At 43.9% G+C, this 19,473-nt stretch overlaps 2 protein-coding genes and 1 long non-coding RNA gene across 4 annotated transcripts in view; all 3 read right to left on the bottom strand.

Annotated features, from left to right (window-relative positions):
• Positions 1-476: 476 nt before the first annotated feature.
• tlcd5 (TLC domain containing 5) lies at positions 477-9,431 on the bottom strand. Of its 2 annotated transcripts, none has more exons than XM_033049514.1 (4): positions 9,271-9,431; positions 8,374-8,480; positions 3,878-4,077; positions 477-2,067 (listed from the first exon to the last, which is right to left on the bottom strand). In XM_033049514.1, the coding sequence occupies exons 3-4, from the start codon at positions 4,071-4,073 to the stop codon at positions 1,526-1,528; spliced, it is 738 nt and encodes a 245-aa protein (XP_032905405.1). In that variant the 5' UTR covers positions 4,074-4,077; positions 8,374-8,480; positions 9,271-9,431; the 3' UTR covers positions 477-1,525. The 2 variants fall into 2 exon arrangements, with proteins under 2 accessions (XP_032905405.1, XP_032905404.1); XM_033049513.1 differs by having other exon boundaries at positions 778-2,067; positions 9,220-9,410.
• Positions 9,432-11,738: 2,307 nt separating this feature from the next.
• On the bottom strand, positions 11,739-13,015 carry LOC116991225. The gene is made up of 3 exons (XR_004416715.1): positions 12,713-13,015; positions 12,534-12,541; positions 11,739-12,338 (listed from the first exon to the last, which is right to left on the bottom strand). It is a non-coding gene; the product is annotated as an uncharacterized LOC116991225 (long non-coding RNA).
• Positions 13,016-13,043: 28 nt separating this feature from the next.
• The window catches only part of pou2f3 (POU class 2 homeobox 3), a 39,073-nt gene continuing 32,643 nt past the window's right edge, over positions 13,044-19,473 (bottom strand). Inside the window, exons 11-13 of the mRNA XM_033049666.1 lie at positions 16,391-16,457; positions 15,195-15,303; positions 13,044-13,956 (exon numbers count right to left, since the gene is read on the bottom strand). Coding sequence (XP_032905557.1) covers positions 13,917-13,956; positions 15,195-15,303; positions 16,391-16,457 — 216 coding nt within the window. The 3' untranslated portion in view covers positions 13,044-13,916. The remainder of the gene's footprint in view (positions 13,957-15,194; positions 15,304-16,390; positions 16,458-19,473) is intronic.

The raw sequence follows: 19,473 nt of genomic DNA, 5'->3' as shown, positions 1-19,473 counted from the left end.
TGCAATGAAGCAGAAACTGCACAAAAAACTCAACAGGGCAGGCAGCATCAATGCAGAGAAACATAATTAATGTTTCAGGATGAAGAAATATAAAAATGCAAGGGGGATGGGCAGGAACATCTTCGAGAAGAAACATTAAGTATGATGAATGAGCAGGGAAATGGTATTGCGTCGTGAACCGGCAGCTTACTACTGATAACAATGGCACAAAACTGCACTGATCAGGAATCGTACACAAACCAGAAAAGGCCATTTGGTCCAATCACTCTACCTGGGCCTTTACTTTAAATCTAAGTAACTACCAATCAATCATACTCTTTCTCGGTCCCTTCAGTCCCCTTGCTTTACAGTCAAACTCCTTGCTTTACAGCCTATACTGATCCAGCGCAATGGGCTTGTGCTGTGGGACGACCTCTTCATGTTCCACTACAGTCTTAAACTCCATTTTATCCACAGTCTGGACAATTTATTATTGCATCCTATTTTGTTGTGCTTGGTGCCCCGGATAACTGTTACTTATCTGAACATTAGTTAAATATCCACATCTTTCAAGTGTTTCCATTTCCTGAAGGGCAGTTGTTGAAAGGCCTAAAAATGAAAGGACTAGATAGAGTGGATATGGAGAGGATGTTTCCAGTAGTGGGAGAGTCTAGGATCAGAGGGCAGAGCTTCAGAATAAAAAGACATACATTTAGAAAGGAGATGATGAGGATGTGGAATTCATTTCCACAGATGGCTGTGGCGGCCAAGTAAAATGGAGTTTGATAGGTTCTTGATTGGTAAAGGCGTCAAAGGTTACGGCGAGAAGGCAGGAGAATGGAGTTGAGAGAGAAAAGTAGACCTGCTATCATCAAATGGCGGAGCAGACTTGATGCGCTGAATTGCCTAATTCTGCTCCTATGTCTTATGTTGGGAGGTTTGAAGAGGATAAAGATCCTCCTCCAAGGTCAAAAATAAATCCCAAGAATGGCTACTTGGTGGCTCAGCTAACTGATCAAAGATGGGTGACACAGAACAGCGCAAATGGCCTCAACTACCTATCAGGTAGAAAAATACCAGGTTCCTGCTTCTGATCTCTCTGAGGACCATGACTTCCTCTGCCAACATTCATTATCTAGGTCTGCACGTGATTAACAGCACTCTGCTGAGGTCACCATCATTGAAGGGTTGCACACTAAGGTGACAAACTGAAGTGACGGGGGAATAGAAGTCTTGGACACCAGTTACCATGCAATTAGATTGTTTAAGATCATCACATGCCTATAGCCAAAATAATCAGGGCCCACACTAGAGCGATGTCATAACTGACGCAGAGACAATGTGCTAGTCAGACACCGCCGGGAATACTGGTGGTGCTTGACATCAGAAAACTGTGACCATCAGGAGCTACCTGCAATACATCTCTTACTAATAATAATTAAAATAATAACTTAAAATAATCCACCTGCCAAAGGCATTCAAGAATGACAAATAAATAAAGGAAACAAGGTTGAGGATGGAGTTCATTTCACGCCACTTCGTTAAGCTAGCAAACTTTCTTTGTGTGCCCGTTGATCTGTGGGTGTACACCGAGTTGGCTCCGCTCCCTCCACGTCTTGTATTTGTGAATGCTCTTCCTCCAGGCAAATCTGGCAATGCTCACCATGAACACCCAGGACACCATGTACATGGCAACGCCTCCCAGCTTCACAATCGGGAGGGGCACGGGGGAAGATAACTCACAGTACAACAATCTGGCACCAACCCCAATCCGCACGCTGCAAAACAGTACAATGAACAGAATGTCCACGATATCTCCCAGCAAAGTGTGGTAACGCCCAGTTTGTCGAAGGAACCAGCGAGCCTGGAGGAACGGATTGGTGACTTCACTGCCGAAGATGACTGCGTTTACCTCTGTAGCTGACTGCTCCAAAGCTAACACCATGCCAATGCCCAGGATACTGAGGCTGTGGTGAGACAACATCACCAGACCTTCCGTTTTGAAATAGATGCACCAGCACATGTCAAATATAAAATAGCCCAGTGACAGGCACAGCACATGGGTCTGAAGCTGTGTGTTTGGAGACCCTAAAAAATATAAATGCATGTTGCATTTAACACTTTCGGTTAAAATATGTATCCATTCAATAACTCTCTCCATATGAAAACTGACATTTCCAATACTTATAGTGTGTTTCCATCACAGTTTGTTTATTCTCTTGGCTTACATTACTTGTAATTAAGTTATAAATTAACAAACATGCAAAATAATATTTCTGTTGCAAACCTCAATTAAAAATGAAAAGGTTGAAAATACTCATTAATGCCTGGGGTGAGAGAAACAGATTTTATGTTTCAGTCAATATTTTATGTGAGAACTGCATGGGGAGCTTGCAGACCAACGAAGACCGATGAGGCTTTTGATACCAAGGTCACAGAGCCTCCTCAAGCGGCATGTTGAGTAAAACACTGTGATCCACTCAGTCAGTGGATAGAGAAACTATTCCTATAGCAACGGGACCAAGTACTCCACAACAACTCAGGAGCACTCATGAGAAGGTCAAGTTCAACTCCATTTTTAGGAAGGAAAATCAGGTAGGTCTAGCTGACATTGCTTTTGTATATCTGACTTTGTCATCAACACTGTCCCTACACTAACCTTGTCACCTTACACTGCCCCTAAACTCTCACCTTGTCAACCCACACTACTACTCTAACCTTGTCAACCCACATGGCCCCTACAAACTCTGACCTTGTCACTCCACACCGCCCTACACTAACGTTGTCACCTCGCACTGCTCTTACACAGCCTGATCTTGTCACCCCCACATTGCTCCTACACAGGCTGACCTCGTCACCCAAATTGCTCCTATGCACTCAGATTTAGCAACCTCGCATTGCTCTCATACACTCCCACCTCTTTGACTCACACCACTGTAATATCTGCTGCACATTGGTCTCCCATAGTAGAGCATGCACAGAAGCAAAACCTCATGACTTGACACGGCCGCATACATTCTAACCTTGTCAACTCACACTGCTCCCTAAGGAATGACTTGACCAGCCAAAGAGCAAACTACAGAGCCTCAGCATTTCCAGACGAGCATGAAGAGGAAGGAATCTCGTGAAGACTGGTAAATTCACCCTTGAATAAACAAATGCATAATTCCCTGCTGAGTATGTCATATGGCTGGAAGGGAAACAGAAATGTTGAAATGTTTTGTTGCTTGAGCTCTTTATCCTGTTGCACTATCATTATGCCTGAAATTCCCATGTCTTGGGGATTATCCCAACAATATTAGACTCACTAGGCTTCCCCAGGAAGCAAATCACATGAGTTATGTTCATACTCTGGAGATTGAGTTGTTTGTTAGCTCTTGCTCAGCCTCAGAGGGACTCCAAACACATCAAACAAAAATAAATCACATTTTTCAAATGCAGGTGAACAACAGTAGATATTTAGAGATGGATTTGCCATTTCTTAACTACAACCTTAATTTATACGTGAGCACGCATACAGTTATCTATTACACCCAGTGTCACCCCGGGTCAGTCCGTTTCAGAAATCGATGGGCAGAACATGACTTTGCATCATCTCTGAGTGATTTATTTAGAATGTAATCTTCTTTCTCCAGGGTCAACACAGACAAATATGATGCAGCCAAGCACAGTGCTTGCAACAAAGCAAACTAGTCAAGCAGTGACTGCAAATGCCCTGGGTTCAGGAGTCGTACAAAGCGAACAAAGATAGTTTAGATTAAGCCCACCGCAAACCAGAGTCTCTGTGGAACTACCAGTCTGTCAAAGCCAGCTCCTGCTTGACTCCATCCAATTTGTCAATGTAAGAATAAAACAGTGTGATAATCTTCTGCTAACAGCATCATACTCCAGAACCCACCTGGATGAGTAAATGGCCAAGGCCCATCTATAAATCCAACGTATCCAGAGAGAAAGATAATGAGGACGCCATGTACGAGGGTTACCAAGCGACAGCTCCACTCACAGCAGCGCTGACAGTTCAGCTGACGGAGGAAGATGTAAATTGACACCCAGCAAATCAAACTGCAAAACACCAGGAGCAGGGCGGCAGCCATCTCACTGGAAAGAAGGAGAATATCATTACGTGCACACAGGTACTGTCAGCTGCTGGGTTGGGGACAGAATAGGACAATGGAGTAAGCAACCTGTTTGCAACGTGCATTACTAGAGTTACCAAAACTATCTGGAGACAGTCAGAAGGTAGTGACAATGCCAGGTCAGAGGGCAGCTCCCACTCAGCTAAGACGCAAGGATAGAGTTATAAAAAATGGACTTTCATCTAGATTAATAAATCCCTTAAGGTCAGTTCCACTATAACGGAATCCCTGCAGTGATTGATGTAAAACCCATCTGACTGCGTTCAAAGTTCCTTCTTATTCAGGACGAAGACCTGTTAAACTAATAGTTTAACACTTGGGCAGGCTCCAACTCCAAGTATTATGGTGAATGTATACTCCAGACAATTAATTAGACATCACTTTGGCACTGTTGGCGGAACTTCTTGATTGCATTACAGTGTATAACTCAATTCCACATATCTAGGTGGGTGTATTGTTGGCAAGGCTGGTTCCTTTTGTCCATCTCTAGTTTCACCTTGAGAGGATGGTGCGGCACTGCATTCTTGAACTGCAGCAGACAATGCTATGAGATGCTGAGCATCATTAGAACAGGAAGAGGCCATTTAGCCCATCAAACCTGATATATCCATTCAACTGCTTCCCGTTGATCTACTTCCCCAATCCATCCACCCATCTTTGCCATTTAGCCCTTTAAGTCCATTGCAGCACAGGAACAGGCCCTTCAGCCCACTTTATTTGTACCAAACATGATGCCAGGTTAAACTAATCTCATCTGCCTGTACATGATCCATATCCCTCTATTTCCTACACTTCCATGTGCGTATCTAAAAACCTCTTAAATGCCACTATTATATCTGGCTCCACCACCACCCCAGGGAATGTGTTCCAGGGCCCCACCACTCTCTGGGTACAAAACTTGCCCCACACATCTCCATTAAACTTTCACCCTCTCACCTTACCTTTGTCCTCTCCACCCTGGGAAAACAAATTTCTATACTAATACTAATAGATACTAATATTAATTTTAGGAAAAATTTTCAGACAATCCAAAACTGGGGTCATAAGTATAATAAGATAGCTATTATTGAATTTAATAGCGAAATTAGACAAAATGTCTCAGAGCATTAGAATGCGGAACTCATTGCCAATATAAGTGGTTAAGTACAATAATTTGGATGATTTTTAAAGGAAACTACATGAATACATGAGAGAAAGGGAACAGAAAGACCAGAGATGAAGCAGATAGATAGGGAGGAGATTAAGTACAGTTTAATCATCAGCACAGCCAATTGGCCAAATTACTTCTTTCTATGCTGATTATTCTCTGTAATGCTTCCTGGCTTCACTCCTAATGGTCTCGTTCCATTTTTAAATCAACATTACGAAAACTAATCTGGACTATTATCATGTCGATTCTAAACCCTGCTTTTAAAAAACTGCCCTGGAAATATTCTAGAAATTCATTGCTGTTGCAAATTGTGGTCTTCTGATGCCTCGTAAAAATGTAAATCTTCTGTTATAAATCCTTTACCTTCACTACAACCTATTACTACAACCTATTCTCATCTCGGTATTTATGTTCCACTATTGCCAGAACAACATAGACAACTCCCTCTGGAGTTCTGCACTCTTTCCTGTTTCTGCTCTCAGGAAAACAACTTGATTAGTCTGTCATTATACCTCAGCCCCAATATAACTCCCATTTCCTTATGATTGTCAATACATTATCTATAGGAAACAGATTTTATACAACCTTTAATGCATGAGTCCTGTGATCCCCATTAGGGAAGAGGTGACATTGAGCCCAGTTGCTAGCTTCAGGTTGGTGTAAATCAGGCCCTTGCGTTAAATCTCGTTTATCTGCTGTGCTTGGTAATTTAGTGATCACTGGCTCTAGGGCTTAGATTAGAAACAATTCTAACAGTCAGCTTTAGCAATTTACTGGGTCAATCATGCTTATTACATTCGCAATGTCACAACCAGAACAGGATTAAAGCCAGTCTTTTTCTCTGTCTCCGTCTGTATCTTTGTCCCAGGCTCAGCATTTTCCTGCACCCAATTCCTCAATTTGTTGGAGTAAAGAACAGACAATTTGGCCCAACTATTTTGTGCTGGTATTTGTATACATTCCCTTTCACTGTATCTATCCCCTCTCAGCATTTAATAAATCTTTTCTTTTGTTTTCACTTATGCAATACTTAATTTTAGGAAGTATCAACGCTATTTACCTCAACCACTTCCTGTGGTGGTTACATCCACATTTTAACCATACTCTGACTTAACAAATGTCACTTATTTCCTCATTATTTATTAGCAACTTTGTTGTATGCATTTTTTTTCAGGATTCTCCCACAAGGAAGCATTACCTCTGATTCAACTTAATCACTTTCAACATCTCTATTGTGTCATCTCAAGTTGTGTTTTCTCCAGTGGAAAAAAATGATTCAGTCTTTGTCAACAAATGTCGTGGATATGGTTTCTTTCTTGAACATCATTCTTGCAGTTTCTCTTATTTCTACGATAGTATAAAGACCAGGACATTGTACAGTACTCTCAGTGGGGTCTCAGCAGAGCCTTATGGAGCTGCAATATATTTTTGCTGGCCATTACTTTCTGCTACAAGGAAGAAAATCCTTGCAATTTGTCAACATTTGTCAGTAATTTGTTAGCCTGTAAGTGGACATTCGATGATTGGTTCACCAAGAGACATAAATCCCATTTTTTGTCTTCTCCAATCAGATTGTTCTTTAATATTTTCTGTAAATTCTTCCTGTAAAAGTGAATCAACATATTTTTATTCTTACTGAAATTCATTTATCACCTGTGGTGCAGATTTCAAGTTCCAAATGTTTTCTTGTAATATGTGGCAATCTTTGTTATTTCTGTCAGAACAACTACTAGAATTTTGGAGACTTCACTTGTTGGTATTATCTACAACTTTTCATATAGCAAGATAGTCAATTATTTGTCCAATCATTACCTTAAATTATGATTATCAGTTGTTCCAGTGCCCACTTGTAAAACACCACACACAAGCTTCCTCCTATCAAAATAACTCCCCTCCCCTGTGCTTTCTAATTATTTTAGGCAATTTGCTTTCTATTTAGGTATCTGTTTCCTGCTGGAAATGGCCCAACCTTTGTACCGCATTCTACTGTTTAGGATCTTTTGAAACTGTATGTATATGACAAAAACATTGTGATGAAGAACTGATGGAGAATCAGAAGTGCGCAAGAGATCTACCAATCAGTCAATATCCACGCATGGATTTCTCAATGCTGACAAGAACAATTACAGCTTCAACACGGGGCAGCACACTTGCACAGCTGGTAGAGCTGTTGCTTCACAGCGCCAGAGATCCTGGTTCGATCCTGACCCCAGGAGCCACCGTGTGGAGTTTGCATGTTTCCCCTGACACCTTGTGGGTTTCCTCTGGATACCCGTGTTTTACAAACGATGTAGGGTTTTGTTGGTTAATTCGTCTGTAAATTGCCCATTGTGTGTAGGGAGTGAATGCGAAAGTGGCATAACATGGAACTAGTGTGATCGATCGTCGGCGTGGGCTGAAAGGCTTGTTTCCATGTAATATCTCTAAAAGTAAAACTAAAAAACGAAACATGCAAGGACCTACTCTGCTGAGAACCAAGAGTGCAGAATTTAATGGAGACACAGAAAGAGAGAGAACTGCTGGGTTATTGATCATGAAATTGACTATTGCCTCTAGCACAGCTGTTATTGGCCACATAAAAGACCAAGACCTCAAACCTGGCACCTAATTCATGAACTATTGAGCAGGTATGATCCCTACCATTGTACACGTCTCAGTCTCAATGGACAACCTGTAGCAGGGATCTCAAAGTTTTGGAGAAGTACTACACTGGTCTCCACAAAAACCTTCTATGAACTAATGTCAACATCTTTTCCCCAGTTATTAACCCTGCATCTTGGCTCTGACAATGCTCAACTATCCCTGTTGTTGGATCATATTATCTTCATTTCTGACACCAGACTCTGATCCGCGCACGCAAATCTGAGCTCCATCACAGCAAGAAATTTCCAGAAAATATTTCCAAATTACTTGCAAGATCCTTATGAAAAAAAATTATGCCGTCCTCACTGACCCCTGGGAATTCTAGACCATAACCACCGAAAATGAAGGAGAATTATCTGAAAAAGCACTGTGATAGGAGTTACAATTACAATTCTCTGGAATTGGTGCACAATATAGGCCATGCATAAACAACAGAAAGAGCACGCAACATCCAGAAGTACTCACCCCGTCACCTGCTCTGCTTGTAATAAAGACGGTAAACCCCGGAAAGAGATCTTCAGCCACCTCAGAACTGGAGTAGACACAAGTCATCCTCAACCCCAAAGGATTGCCTAAAATGAAAAATATGACAAATATACTGAGTAATAAATGACGACTGTCAATCTTCCCTCATAGTTGACCCTCTCCTCCTCACTTTACTTCCCTCATAGTTGACCCACTCCTCCTCACTTTTTATCCTTACATTATTAGCCCATTCCTTCCCTTTGTTGACCACCTTTCTCCCCCACAGGTCACATTGCCATTACGTGTAACCACCTGTCGCTCCTCCTCTCTATCAACCTTTAGGGGAATGCATCTCAAATGCCCATTACCATCAGCTCTTTAAAACCTATGAGGACCCAGGATCAGTACCACCGGGCATTGAGGCAGGTGAGGTTTCTATGGAAACCAAAGATCTATAATCTTTGATGGAAACCGTGGCGAGGATTGAGGAGGCCCTCCAGTTTAAATTCCATTTGGAATATTTTGGAGGACCAAGAAACCAAGGCCCTGGGCCAGACCACCTCCACCCAGACCCCGCCCCGTCCACCAGGACCCCCCTCCACCCAGACCCCGCCCCCTCCACCTAGACCCCGCCCCCTCCACCTAGACCCCGCCCCTCCACGGGCTGCGCCTCCACCATAGGCCAGGCTTCCTCCACCCAGACCCCGCCTCCGTTGTCGAAGCCCCGCCTCCCCTAGGCACCGTTCCCCTAGGTCCCGCCCCCTCCCATAGGGCCCCGCCTCCTCCACAGGCCCCGCCTCGCATGAGGCGAAGTCCGCCTCCATGGCCTGACCGCGCAACGGTAACCATGGTTGCGGCTCCTCTGCTGCCTGACACAGCGCTGTCACGGACGCTCACACGTGTTGGCCTTAGCCTCTCCTCTCCCGATGGCGCCGGGCGCCGCTCACCCGGCGGCCTCCGGCAGCAGCGCCATCGGCCGACCGGCAGCAGGCTCTGCCGGCTGCTGGGGAACCGGCGCCGTCCATCCGTCCGCAGTGGGGGCGGGGCTGGAGCTAGAGACCGGGACATGCCTGTGGGGGCGGGGCGTGCCCGACGTGACGTGTGTGTGGGCGGGGTTAGAACCTGGGGTGGGGCCTGTCTGTGGGGGTGGGGCCTGTCTGTGGGGGTGGAGCCTTCTTTGGGGGTGGGGAGCTGGCATGAGGAGCAAGATTGTATCCAAGGGATGGGACTGAAGGACAGGACTAAATGTGAGGATGTTTTTAGGAAGCATTTTTAGGATGCTTCCTAAGGAAGTTGAGCCAAGTAATAGTTAGACACAAAATGCTGGATTAACTCAGTTGATCAGGCAACATCTCTGGAGAAAAGGAATATGGACTGAGGTCGTCTGTAGCCGGCCCTTTTGTGTTCTGCCTTCTCCATCTTTCAGTCTAAAGAAGGGTCTCAGCACGAAACGTCGCCAATTCCCTTTCTCCAGTTACTCCAGCATTCTGTGACTAACTTCGGCTAGTTTTAGGTGCAGGATTAAAACGGTGGTGTAGGACAAAAGACAATGACAAGGCTAAAATAAGGGTGCGGGGCGGCGACACGAAACACTACAGATGCAGCAACTTTGAGCAAAATAAATAAAAGTGCTGGCGGAGCGCAGCGGGTCAGCCAGCACCAGCGGGAAGGAAAGGTGCAGGCTTTTGGGTAGGGATCCTTCTCGGACTACAAGGTAGAGTGCGGGACTGAAGCTAGGGTTGGATCTGAAGCTCTGGTCAGAGCAAAACAAAGTTCTGAAGAACTACAACACAAAGTGCTGTCTCTGTTCTTTATCTTGAAGATAAACTTCAAGGCAACACAAAACATAACGGCACCAATCCACGTTCTCCGGGGATGCTGCCTGACCCGCTGGGTTACGTCAACACTTCGTGTTTTTTTTCCTTGTTTCTACAAAACCTGGGCGAATCCTGTTTGTAGAGACGGGAATGAAGCCAAGGGTGTTGCTTTCTTGCAGGGATAGACTAACTATTGAAGGTAGGATGGCTGCAGGGCAAAGACTACGGCTAATGGGCATGGCTGTGTGATTTGAAGGCGACTAAGTCAAGGAGCTGTGCTTATGTTGTGGGCTGCCTTGTTATTTTATCACCTCTGATGGTTGGATTCCGGACTTCGATCCGGTTTGACGTAAATCACAAGAAAGCGGAGACGACACTGCCAGTTGTAAGTGATTGTTAGCTTTGGTAAAAACTTTATTACTCGAAACGTACAAAGTTGAAGGCAGGACATTCCCGACCACGGAGGCATGATCTTATAAATAAACAGCCTTTAACTTCTGCGCATTATTCACAAAATCCCACCCCGTACATATATTATTTAAAAAGGAATCGTTTTCAAATATTTGAGGCCATCAACACTGGTTTCGAGTTGCAATACACGATTACTTTGGAAATTCCCTAAACTCCTTCCAGCACTGACGGACTCTGATTAAAAAATCGACCATGGCATTTAAGACACGTCTACCCACCATAAAAGTCGTTGAAAGACGAGACGCAACGTGAGTTAGCCACACAGCAATGTCATAAATAACACGTAGAAATGAGAGGGAATACAATTACATAAAACATAGACTAGATAAGAGTTTGTGTTTTTGGCAGTGATTAGATTTGCTGTTTAATTTTTTTTAGGAAAACCAGCCCTGAAGTGCAATTTCAGATGGCCAGGGACCAGATACACTCAAGCCAAGACTCTTGAACATAAAACAAATTAATCCTATTTGCCCCATCCCATAGTTTACTCCTGTAATCTATTTCCATCAACCCCAGGTTCCATCACCCCACAGTCTACTTTATACTATTATTTTAATCTTGTAGCTATTTCATTTGGGGGTCACAAGTTCTCTGCCACGGAAGGCAGTGGAGGCCAATTCACTGGATGTTTTCAAGAGAGTGTTAGATTTAGCTCTTAGGGCTAAAGGAATATGGGGAAAAGGCAGGAACGGGGTACTGATTTTAGATGATCAGCCATGATCATATTGAATGGCGGTGCTGGCTCGAAGGGCCAAATGGCCAACTTCTGCATCTATGTGTATTGGTCCGGGCATCTTTGTGTTTGCACGGTCACTCACTTTTGTCAGTGAACCTCCACTACCTCTCACTTCATATGTAAAAACAATCCTTTTACTCTTTCCTTTGCATTTTGTCTCTTCGTCTCAACCCTACCTTGCTGCATCTTAAAACCTTATGCAGTTCTGCTTCAAATCATCAACCTGAAATGCTATTCTGTTTCTCTCTCCATTGATTTTGCCTTGAACATTGCATCTTTTTTATTGTTAAACATTTCTCTCCCTCCCCTGCATGCTTCTTGTTGGTTTAATTATTTAAAAAAAATCAGATGTCCAACAACAGCAGCATTTTGGTTAATGTTTTTGATCCCTTCCCTTTTTAATGTAAAAAATATATAGCATTTAAACTCATACGTTAAACTGCTTCCTTCCTTTCCTGCTTATGAATTGCCTCTGGGGCTGCTAATCTGCAGTTGATGCTACCGCCAATGAAATAATTGGACATATTTATAGCATTAAAAAGTTGAAAGTCCATTAATGGAGGCATAATTGTACCAGTAGCACACTTACCTGAACCATTGTTATGGTTTCATTTTAATACATGAAATTTGGCTCAGACCTAATTTCCTATTTCAGATGAAGTAAAAGAAACTCATATGTAGGGTTCTTATCAATTAACATTACCAAAACTAAGATTTTATGTTTATCAATTGCTGTTTGTGGGATCTTAGTATATATGCATTTTCAACAGTGATCTTGCAATGAGTGTTGTTCCCTTTGTCCTTATCTGTGCACTGTGGATGGCTAGATTGTATTAATGTACAGTCTTATCAGACTGGATTGCATGCAAACAAAGCTTTTTACTGTATCTCAGTACCCATAACAATAATAATCAATTTGCTGTGAAGAACTTTGAAATAATCTAAATGTTATCATACGCAAGTCTCTTTTTTATACTCATCATTTCACAATATACAGCAAGGTGCAATTCATTGGAGTTCTGAGATTTTAAACACTTCCATCACTTGATTGTTTCCTTAAATAGAGTGTCTCAGACAATTCCCACACTATACTGTACTTTCCATCGATATAATGCATAATTCTGTTGCTAAATCACAAAGTTAACTGAAATGTAAAATAACACTTTAATTTTAAAAAGTGCAGCATACAAAAAGGCCTCAGGAATAATAATAATAAATGCTAATTTAATTGGATGATGTGACAAATTAATTTAGGGGGCATGTTTAACATGGGAATGTTGATTGGGAGGTGACGGGGGGGGGGGGGTGATGGTACAACACTTGCAAATGTTTCTCAGTATCCAACACAAGAAAGTAAAAAGTGGAATTGGAAAAGACAACTTATAATTGGAGTTAAAGTCAAAGCAGATATTCACATGAATGTTGTTTTTTTGTTTAAAGTTGCCAGAACCACCTGTAAGGCAGAGTGCTAATTAAAACATTGAGTTATCTCATAAACAAATGGACAAAACTGTATATTTTACAAATGTTGTGGATGAATTTAGATTGTTACCCATTAATAAAGTTCTCCCAGGTAGGTTTAGGTTGTCCCGGATATCAGCTGAGGAGCAGGCTTGCAACAATGCTGGACACAAAATGCTGGAGTTATTCAGCGGGACAGGCAGCATCTCTGGAGAGAAGGAATGGGTGACGTTTCGGGTCAAGACCCTTCTGTGTCTACCTTCGATTTAAACCAGCATCTGCAGTTCGTTCTTACACAAACAATGCTGGGTTGGCTTGCCAGCAGTTTAAGGGGTGGTGAGCTACAATCCCAGAGATTATGAACAAGAACCACAGAATTAAAAGAAATGTCCTTTGGCTACTCACAATCTTGAATTGTACAGCCATCAACACAATTAAAGAGCCCAATATTAAGCAGACACGGGAATCCAGAAGTTGAATGCTCATCTTGTTCCATAATTCGTTTGACCAGTATCTGCCTCGCGAGCGTAGCTTCCTGCATAATCCTGGATTGCTGATGCCACCCCATTATTACCACAGGTCAAGCAAAATGGAAACACACACAAGATCAAACCAGCGATATGCTGAATATTATATTCTAATTGGAAGTAAAATGGCATTCATCTCAGGTGAACACAAATTGGCCTGCAAGTGCTTCCTAACATCTAGGGAGTCATGCCTCATACATAGTGAAAGATTCATGGTAACCTTATTGCAACGTATTAAATCCAATGGATATAGATCAAAAGGGTAGAAGGTGAGGGTTTAATGCTTCATTAGCTTTGATTGGCAGTGAAGAGAGCACATTGAAGGCAGCATATCAGCCAATCCATTGCAATTTTGCAACAATGCTGCAGTGTTTGTATTGTCTTTGCAAAATCTGTAAATCATTTGCACTAAATGTTGTCCCTGATATATGCATGTTTTCTATTGTCCATCCTCACTGTGCATCTGTACAGTGCATTACAGTAACTGAGGACTGAAGAAGTTGCTGATCAGAAGGTGAAATCCCAGAACCTTCAGTGAAAAAATGAAGGACTATTCCACCAGAATCGTGAGCTGCAAAACAAAAGTAAATAGCCAGTTACGAACTGAGCACATTCATGCCTCTGGGTGCGGAATCAGGAAATAATCAAGTCAGAAGGCCAGCCACAAATCTCTGCTGAAAGCGGCCTACGTTATAGAAATGAGAGACTGTTTCAACCATTCCTTTAGAAAGGCGATCAGAAGGAATATTTTTAGTTAGAGGATGGTGAATCTGTGGAATTCATTGCCACAGATGGCTGTGGAGGCCAAGTCAATTAATATTTTAAGCCGGAGATTGACAGATTTTTGATTTTACGGGTTATGGACCAAAGGCAGGAGAATGGGGTTGAATGGGAAAGATAGATCAGCCATGATTGATTGGTGGAATAGACTTGATGGGCTGAATGGTCTTAATCTGTTCCTAGAACCTATGTATTTATGAACTATTCCATGGCTCACCATTGTACAAGAGATTACAAGGTACCATGTGGTCTTATTTTTTTGTTTAAGAGGCAACACTAAACATGGGAGCTTGTAACCCAAAACAAAAATAGAAGACATCGACATGCTTGAGAAATCAAAAAGAAAATTTGGTCCCAGTACCCGTTTCCCTCCCTCACGACCAAGTGTCTGTCTGTCTTACATCCTCGCATTGGTTGCTCAGCTCCTATCTTGTGATCAGATTATGCTCGCTTGCACTTATTTACCTCAGCTACAACAGTTCTCCCAATAGAGACGAGTTAGAAGGAACCACATACACTGATCGGGGTGGCACAGTGGTACAGCATTAAAGTTGCTGCCTGATAACGCCAGAGACCCGGGTTAGATCCTGACTATGGGTGCTGTCTGTGCGGAGTTTGTACATTTTCCCAGTGACCACGTGGGTTTTCTCTGGGTGCTACAGTTTCCCTCCCCACACTCCAAAGACGTACAGGTTTGTACATCAATTGGCTTCTGTGTATTGTAATTTGTCCCTGGTGTCTAGAGTGGTGCTAGTGTATGGGGTGAATGCTGGTCTGTGTGGAGTCAGTGGGCCAAAGGGCCTGTTTCCACACTGCGTCTAAAGTATGTCACACAGTATTGGAACGTTAATACATGTATTAACACACCACACAGGAGGAAGAGACCAGCCTGAGGTGCAAGTCAATGCTATTACACATCTATTACTGTGTAGTCTTAAGGTGGCATCAATAACTTTCTGTTTCAATATCTATTTAGAAGCATCCCTAGCTCCAGGTCGGGATTAAATATCAGGATTAACAGTTTCTTACCCTGGAGTAGAGCCAAGCCCAGATTGGCCGCTAGTTGAGGTGTGTCCACTATCAGTGGATGATGTGATTGGTGATGAAGGTCTGTTGATCATACTGGAGGAAGACATGCCTGGAAAAGTCAATATCAAAACACTTAAGGCCCCGTCCCACTTAGGCGTCATTTGTGCGTAATTTACGTGACATCATTTACGCGTCACGACGCATGATGGTCGCATGGTGCGCATTACGCGTGCATGGTCCGTGGTGACGTGGCACCCCAGGAATTTGGCATGTACAAAATCTTCGCGTGCCATCTGTGTCACGCGCAAATGATGCCCAAGTGGGACAGGCCATTTAGGATCATTCTCAACTGGAGCGTTCAGGTCAGGGAAGCAGAGTCTTCTTCGTTGCTCCACAACATTCATATGTATCCATGACAATGAATGGGTCAGATTTGGGGTAATAAATGTAATATCCCAAATTTTATTAACCAACATTTGAATTTAGAAGGTGACTTAAAAACAAGACTAATCATTTCAATGTTCAACTCATTGTGACATTGAAATTGAGACACAAGAGAACAACAGATGCTGGAATATGGAGCAAAAGATAAACTGCTGGAAGAACTCTGGATCAAGCAATATCAGTGGAGGCAACAGGATAGTCAACATTCAATGTCAAGACCCTGGAGCAGGACAGAGTAGAGGGAAGATAGCCAGTATATAGAAATGAGAGGGGATTTAGTTTAGAGGCATTGCATGGAAACAGGCCCTTTGGCCCACTGAGTCCACACTGACCATCGATCACCCATTCTCCCTGGTCCCATGTTATCCCACTTTTCCATGCACTCCCTACACACTCGGGGCAATTTACAAAGGCCAAATAACCTATAAACCCACATGCCTTTGAGATGTGGGAGGGAAGCGGAGCACCCGGAGGAAACCAACGTGGTTATAGGGAGAACATGCAAAGTCCATACAGACACCACTCGAGGTCAGGATCGAACCCAGGTCTCTGGCGTTGTGAGCAGCAGCTCTACCTGTGTGCCACAGTGCCACCCATCATCAGGGATGTGACGGAGGCTCGAAATCCTCTGCTGGTTCTACCTATTACCTTCCAGCCTCTGCCGCAGTGTCCCCATTTCCCCTACAATGTGCCCAATGCAGTTGATACCCGACCGATGTTTGATACATTAATGGTATATGTGTAGTTCCTACCTGTCATATTCAAGCTGTTGTGCATCTGTGACATGATCGGAGGTTCAATGGATCCCGAGGTGGAAACCTACAAAAGGAAATACATACGTTGGAAACAACCTGTTTAACCCTCAACTTAAGTGGCAAAAGCTACCAGAAGATTCAGAAGCATTCTTATGTGGATTTGACTCAAGCTCTTGGCAGAAATGACAGCCTATCTCAAATAGCTGAATGCCTTTGTTAGGCGCTCCCCCCCCTGGTGAATGCTATGTACTTACCTCTCTGTTTCTCTCCCAAGCACAGGCCTCGTGACTGTGAGTCTGGAATCGAGGGGTTAAAGGCTCCTGTACCCGATTGGCCCAGCTGCGTCAGGTGACGGGTGACTCATCTGAAGTATAAATACCAGAGCTTCCCAGGATTCATCTCTTCGTCGTAGACTCTGACTGATGAGCAGACTGTTGGTGTGGGCCGAGGAAGCCGGACCACATGGCATAGAACTTTGTGTATTTTCACCATTCCTTGTTAACAGATATTGAATTGGGACGGATAAGGGCTGACCTTAGAGTTTTCGTGTATTTTGGTTTCAGGGTTGTATCTCTTTGGGCAGGTTTTGGAATCTCCGGTTCGACGGCCCATGGCGTGGCTGGCTGGAGCATTGTTAAATTGTTTGTCGGTTTATCCATATCCCTGACTGGGTTGTTTAAATCAGGTTTGAGTTTTGTGTTCCAATGAATAATTAAAACTGTTTTTGAACCTGAACCTGGTTTTTGACTTGTGTTACGTGGCTCTGAAGTACTTGCATTCGGGAGTCGTAACAAAATGGGGGCTCGTCCTAAGTTTTGAGGACCCTAGACGTTTTTAGGGGGGTTTTTTGGTAGGCTTCTGGACTGAGGAAGTCTGTGTGTTGTGAAGGAGATGGAGCTCGAGTCACAGAGAATTGCCTCTTTGTTAAAAGAGAAAGAGCTCATGCATGTTCTTGAAATGAAACGGCTTGAGGAGGAAACCAAAAGGGCTGAATTTCAGCTGCGGGAAAAAGAAATAGATAATTCCCGGGTTTCTTCTAGGGAACGGGAGTTTGATATGAGCAAGAACATCTGCCTGGTTCCCCCGTTTCGTGAGGAGGATGTGGACAAGTATTTCACAGTGTTTGAACGGGTGGCTTTGTCCTTGAAGTGGCCTAGGGACGTGTGGACCTTGCTATTGCAGTGTGTCCTTGTGGGTAAAGCACGGGAGGTGTACTCGTCTTTATCTGTTGAAAGCAGTCTGGACTATGAGTGTGTGAAGTCTACAGTATTAAGGGCTTATGAATTAGTTCCAGAGGCGTACCGGCAGAAGTTCCGGCGCTTTAGGAAGTTTGATAGTCAGACTTATGTGGAGTTTGCTAGGGAGAAGGAGGCACTTTTTGACAGGTGGTGCGCTTCTCAAGGAGTGAAGGATTTTGAGCTACTGCGGGCCTTGATGATTATGGAAGACTTTAAGAACTGTCTCCCTGAGAGGGTTACTACTTACCTTAATGAGCAGAAGGTGAATGAGGTGTCTAAGGCTGCGGTGTTGGCAGATGAGTATGTATTGACTCATAAATCTGATTTTGTTGGGCGATCCTATTGTTTTGGTGCACGGCCGGTTGATCGTGGTGGTGTCGCCGGTGGCAGTGTCAAAGCTGTTTCTGTGCCTGCAAATGGCAGCACGTTGATACAGGGGGAGGTCCGAGCTGATAAGGTTGACGGAAATGTAAGGACTGATGAAGGTCCTGTGTGCTACTATTGTAGAAGGAGAGGACACATGTTAAAGTCGTGTCCCGTTCTGAAGCAGAAAAATGCAAAGCCTGTGGCTTTGGTGGGAACACAGAAGGCACCTGTCGTACCTGAGGTGCCTGAGTCTGATGAGTGTAGGAATTATTCTGCGTTCATCATGAATGGTTTTGTTTCTCTAGAGGATGGGGGTGACAGAGTTCCAGTATCCATCTTGCGTGATACTGGTGCTACTCAGTCCTTTATATTGGATGGTGTACTGCCGTTTTCTGGGGAATCATCGGTTGGGTCAAGTGTCCCAGTGGTAGGATTCGGGATGGATGACATGGTAGTGCCTTTGCATACCGTGCGTCTCGAGTCCGAGTTGGTTTCAGGCCGGGTAACTGTTGGGTTACGGCCGTGTTTTCCCGTTGGGGGAGTTTCTGTGATTTTGGGGAATGACTTGGCAGGAGGTAGAGTTTTAGTCACTCCTGAGGTGACGGCTGTTCCGATGGTGCAGAGTCCTGATAGATTGGCTATGCAGCATCCAAAGGTCTTCGCAGCTTGTGCTGTCACGAGGGCTATGGCTAAGAGCCAGGCGAAGTTTGAGGATGTGCGGCACCTGATTTTGAGCGTCCATTTAAGCTGGCAGTAGATGCTAGTGATCGTGGGGTTGGTGGGGTTCTTCTACAGGATGATTCAGATGGGGTGGAGCATCCAGTTTCGTACTTCTCTAAGAAGTTTAATCGTCATCAGAAGTGGTACTCCACCATTGAGAAAGAAACCCTTGCGGTTGTAATGTCTCTGACTCATTTCGAGGTTTATGTTGGCTCCTCGAATGTCCCTGTCATCGTACTCACGGATCATAATCCTTTGGTATTCTTGCAGAATATGCGGAATAAGAACCGGCGGTTAATGAGCTGGAGTTTGCAGCTGCAAGATTACAACTTGGAGATCAGACATATCCGTGGCAAAGTTAATGTATTGGCTGATGCATTGTCGCGCCAGTGATGTCTGCTACTGAATAGTTGCTGAAATTTGGTGGTGTTTTTTTTGTTCATTTTCAGAAAACTTATTCAGTATCTTTGGGTGGGGGTGTTAGGCGCTCCCCCCCCTGGTGAATGCTATGTACTTACCTCTCTGTTTCTCTCCCAAGCACAGGCCTCGTGGCTGTGAGTCTGGAATCGAGGGGTTAGAGGCTCCTGTACCCGATTGGCCCAGCTGCGTCAGGTGACGGGTGACTCATCTGAAGTATAAATACCAGAGCTTCCCAGGATTCATCTCTTCGTCGTAGACTCTGACTGATGAGCAGACTGTTGGTGTGGGCCGAGGAAGCCGGACCACATGGCATAGAACTTTGTGTATTTTCACCAT

The sequence above is a fragment of the Amblyraja radiata genome, chromosome 33 (genome assembly GCF_010909765.2).
Source record: "Amblyraja radiata isolate CabotCenter1 chromosome 33, sAmbRad1.1.pri, whole genome shotgun sequence".
NCBI classification, from domain to species: domain Eukaryota; kingdom Metazoa; phylum Chordata; class Chondrichthyes; order Rajiformes; family Rajidae; genus Amblyraja; species Amblyraja radiata.
Note: the sequence above shows the minus strand (reverse complement) of the source record. Positions and strands in the feature narration are given on the sequence as shown.

Coding starts and splice junctions, on each gene's coding strand:
- tlcd5 (XM_033049514.1), bottom strand. CDS start 4,073: ATGGCTGCCGCCCTGCTCCTGGTGTTTTGCAGTTTGATTTGCTGGGTG. Junction 2,068..3,877: donor TTGGCCATTTACTCATCCAG/GTGGGTTCTGGA, acceptor TATATTTTTTAG/GGTCTCCAAACACACAGCTT.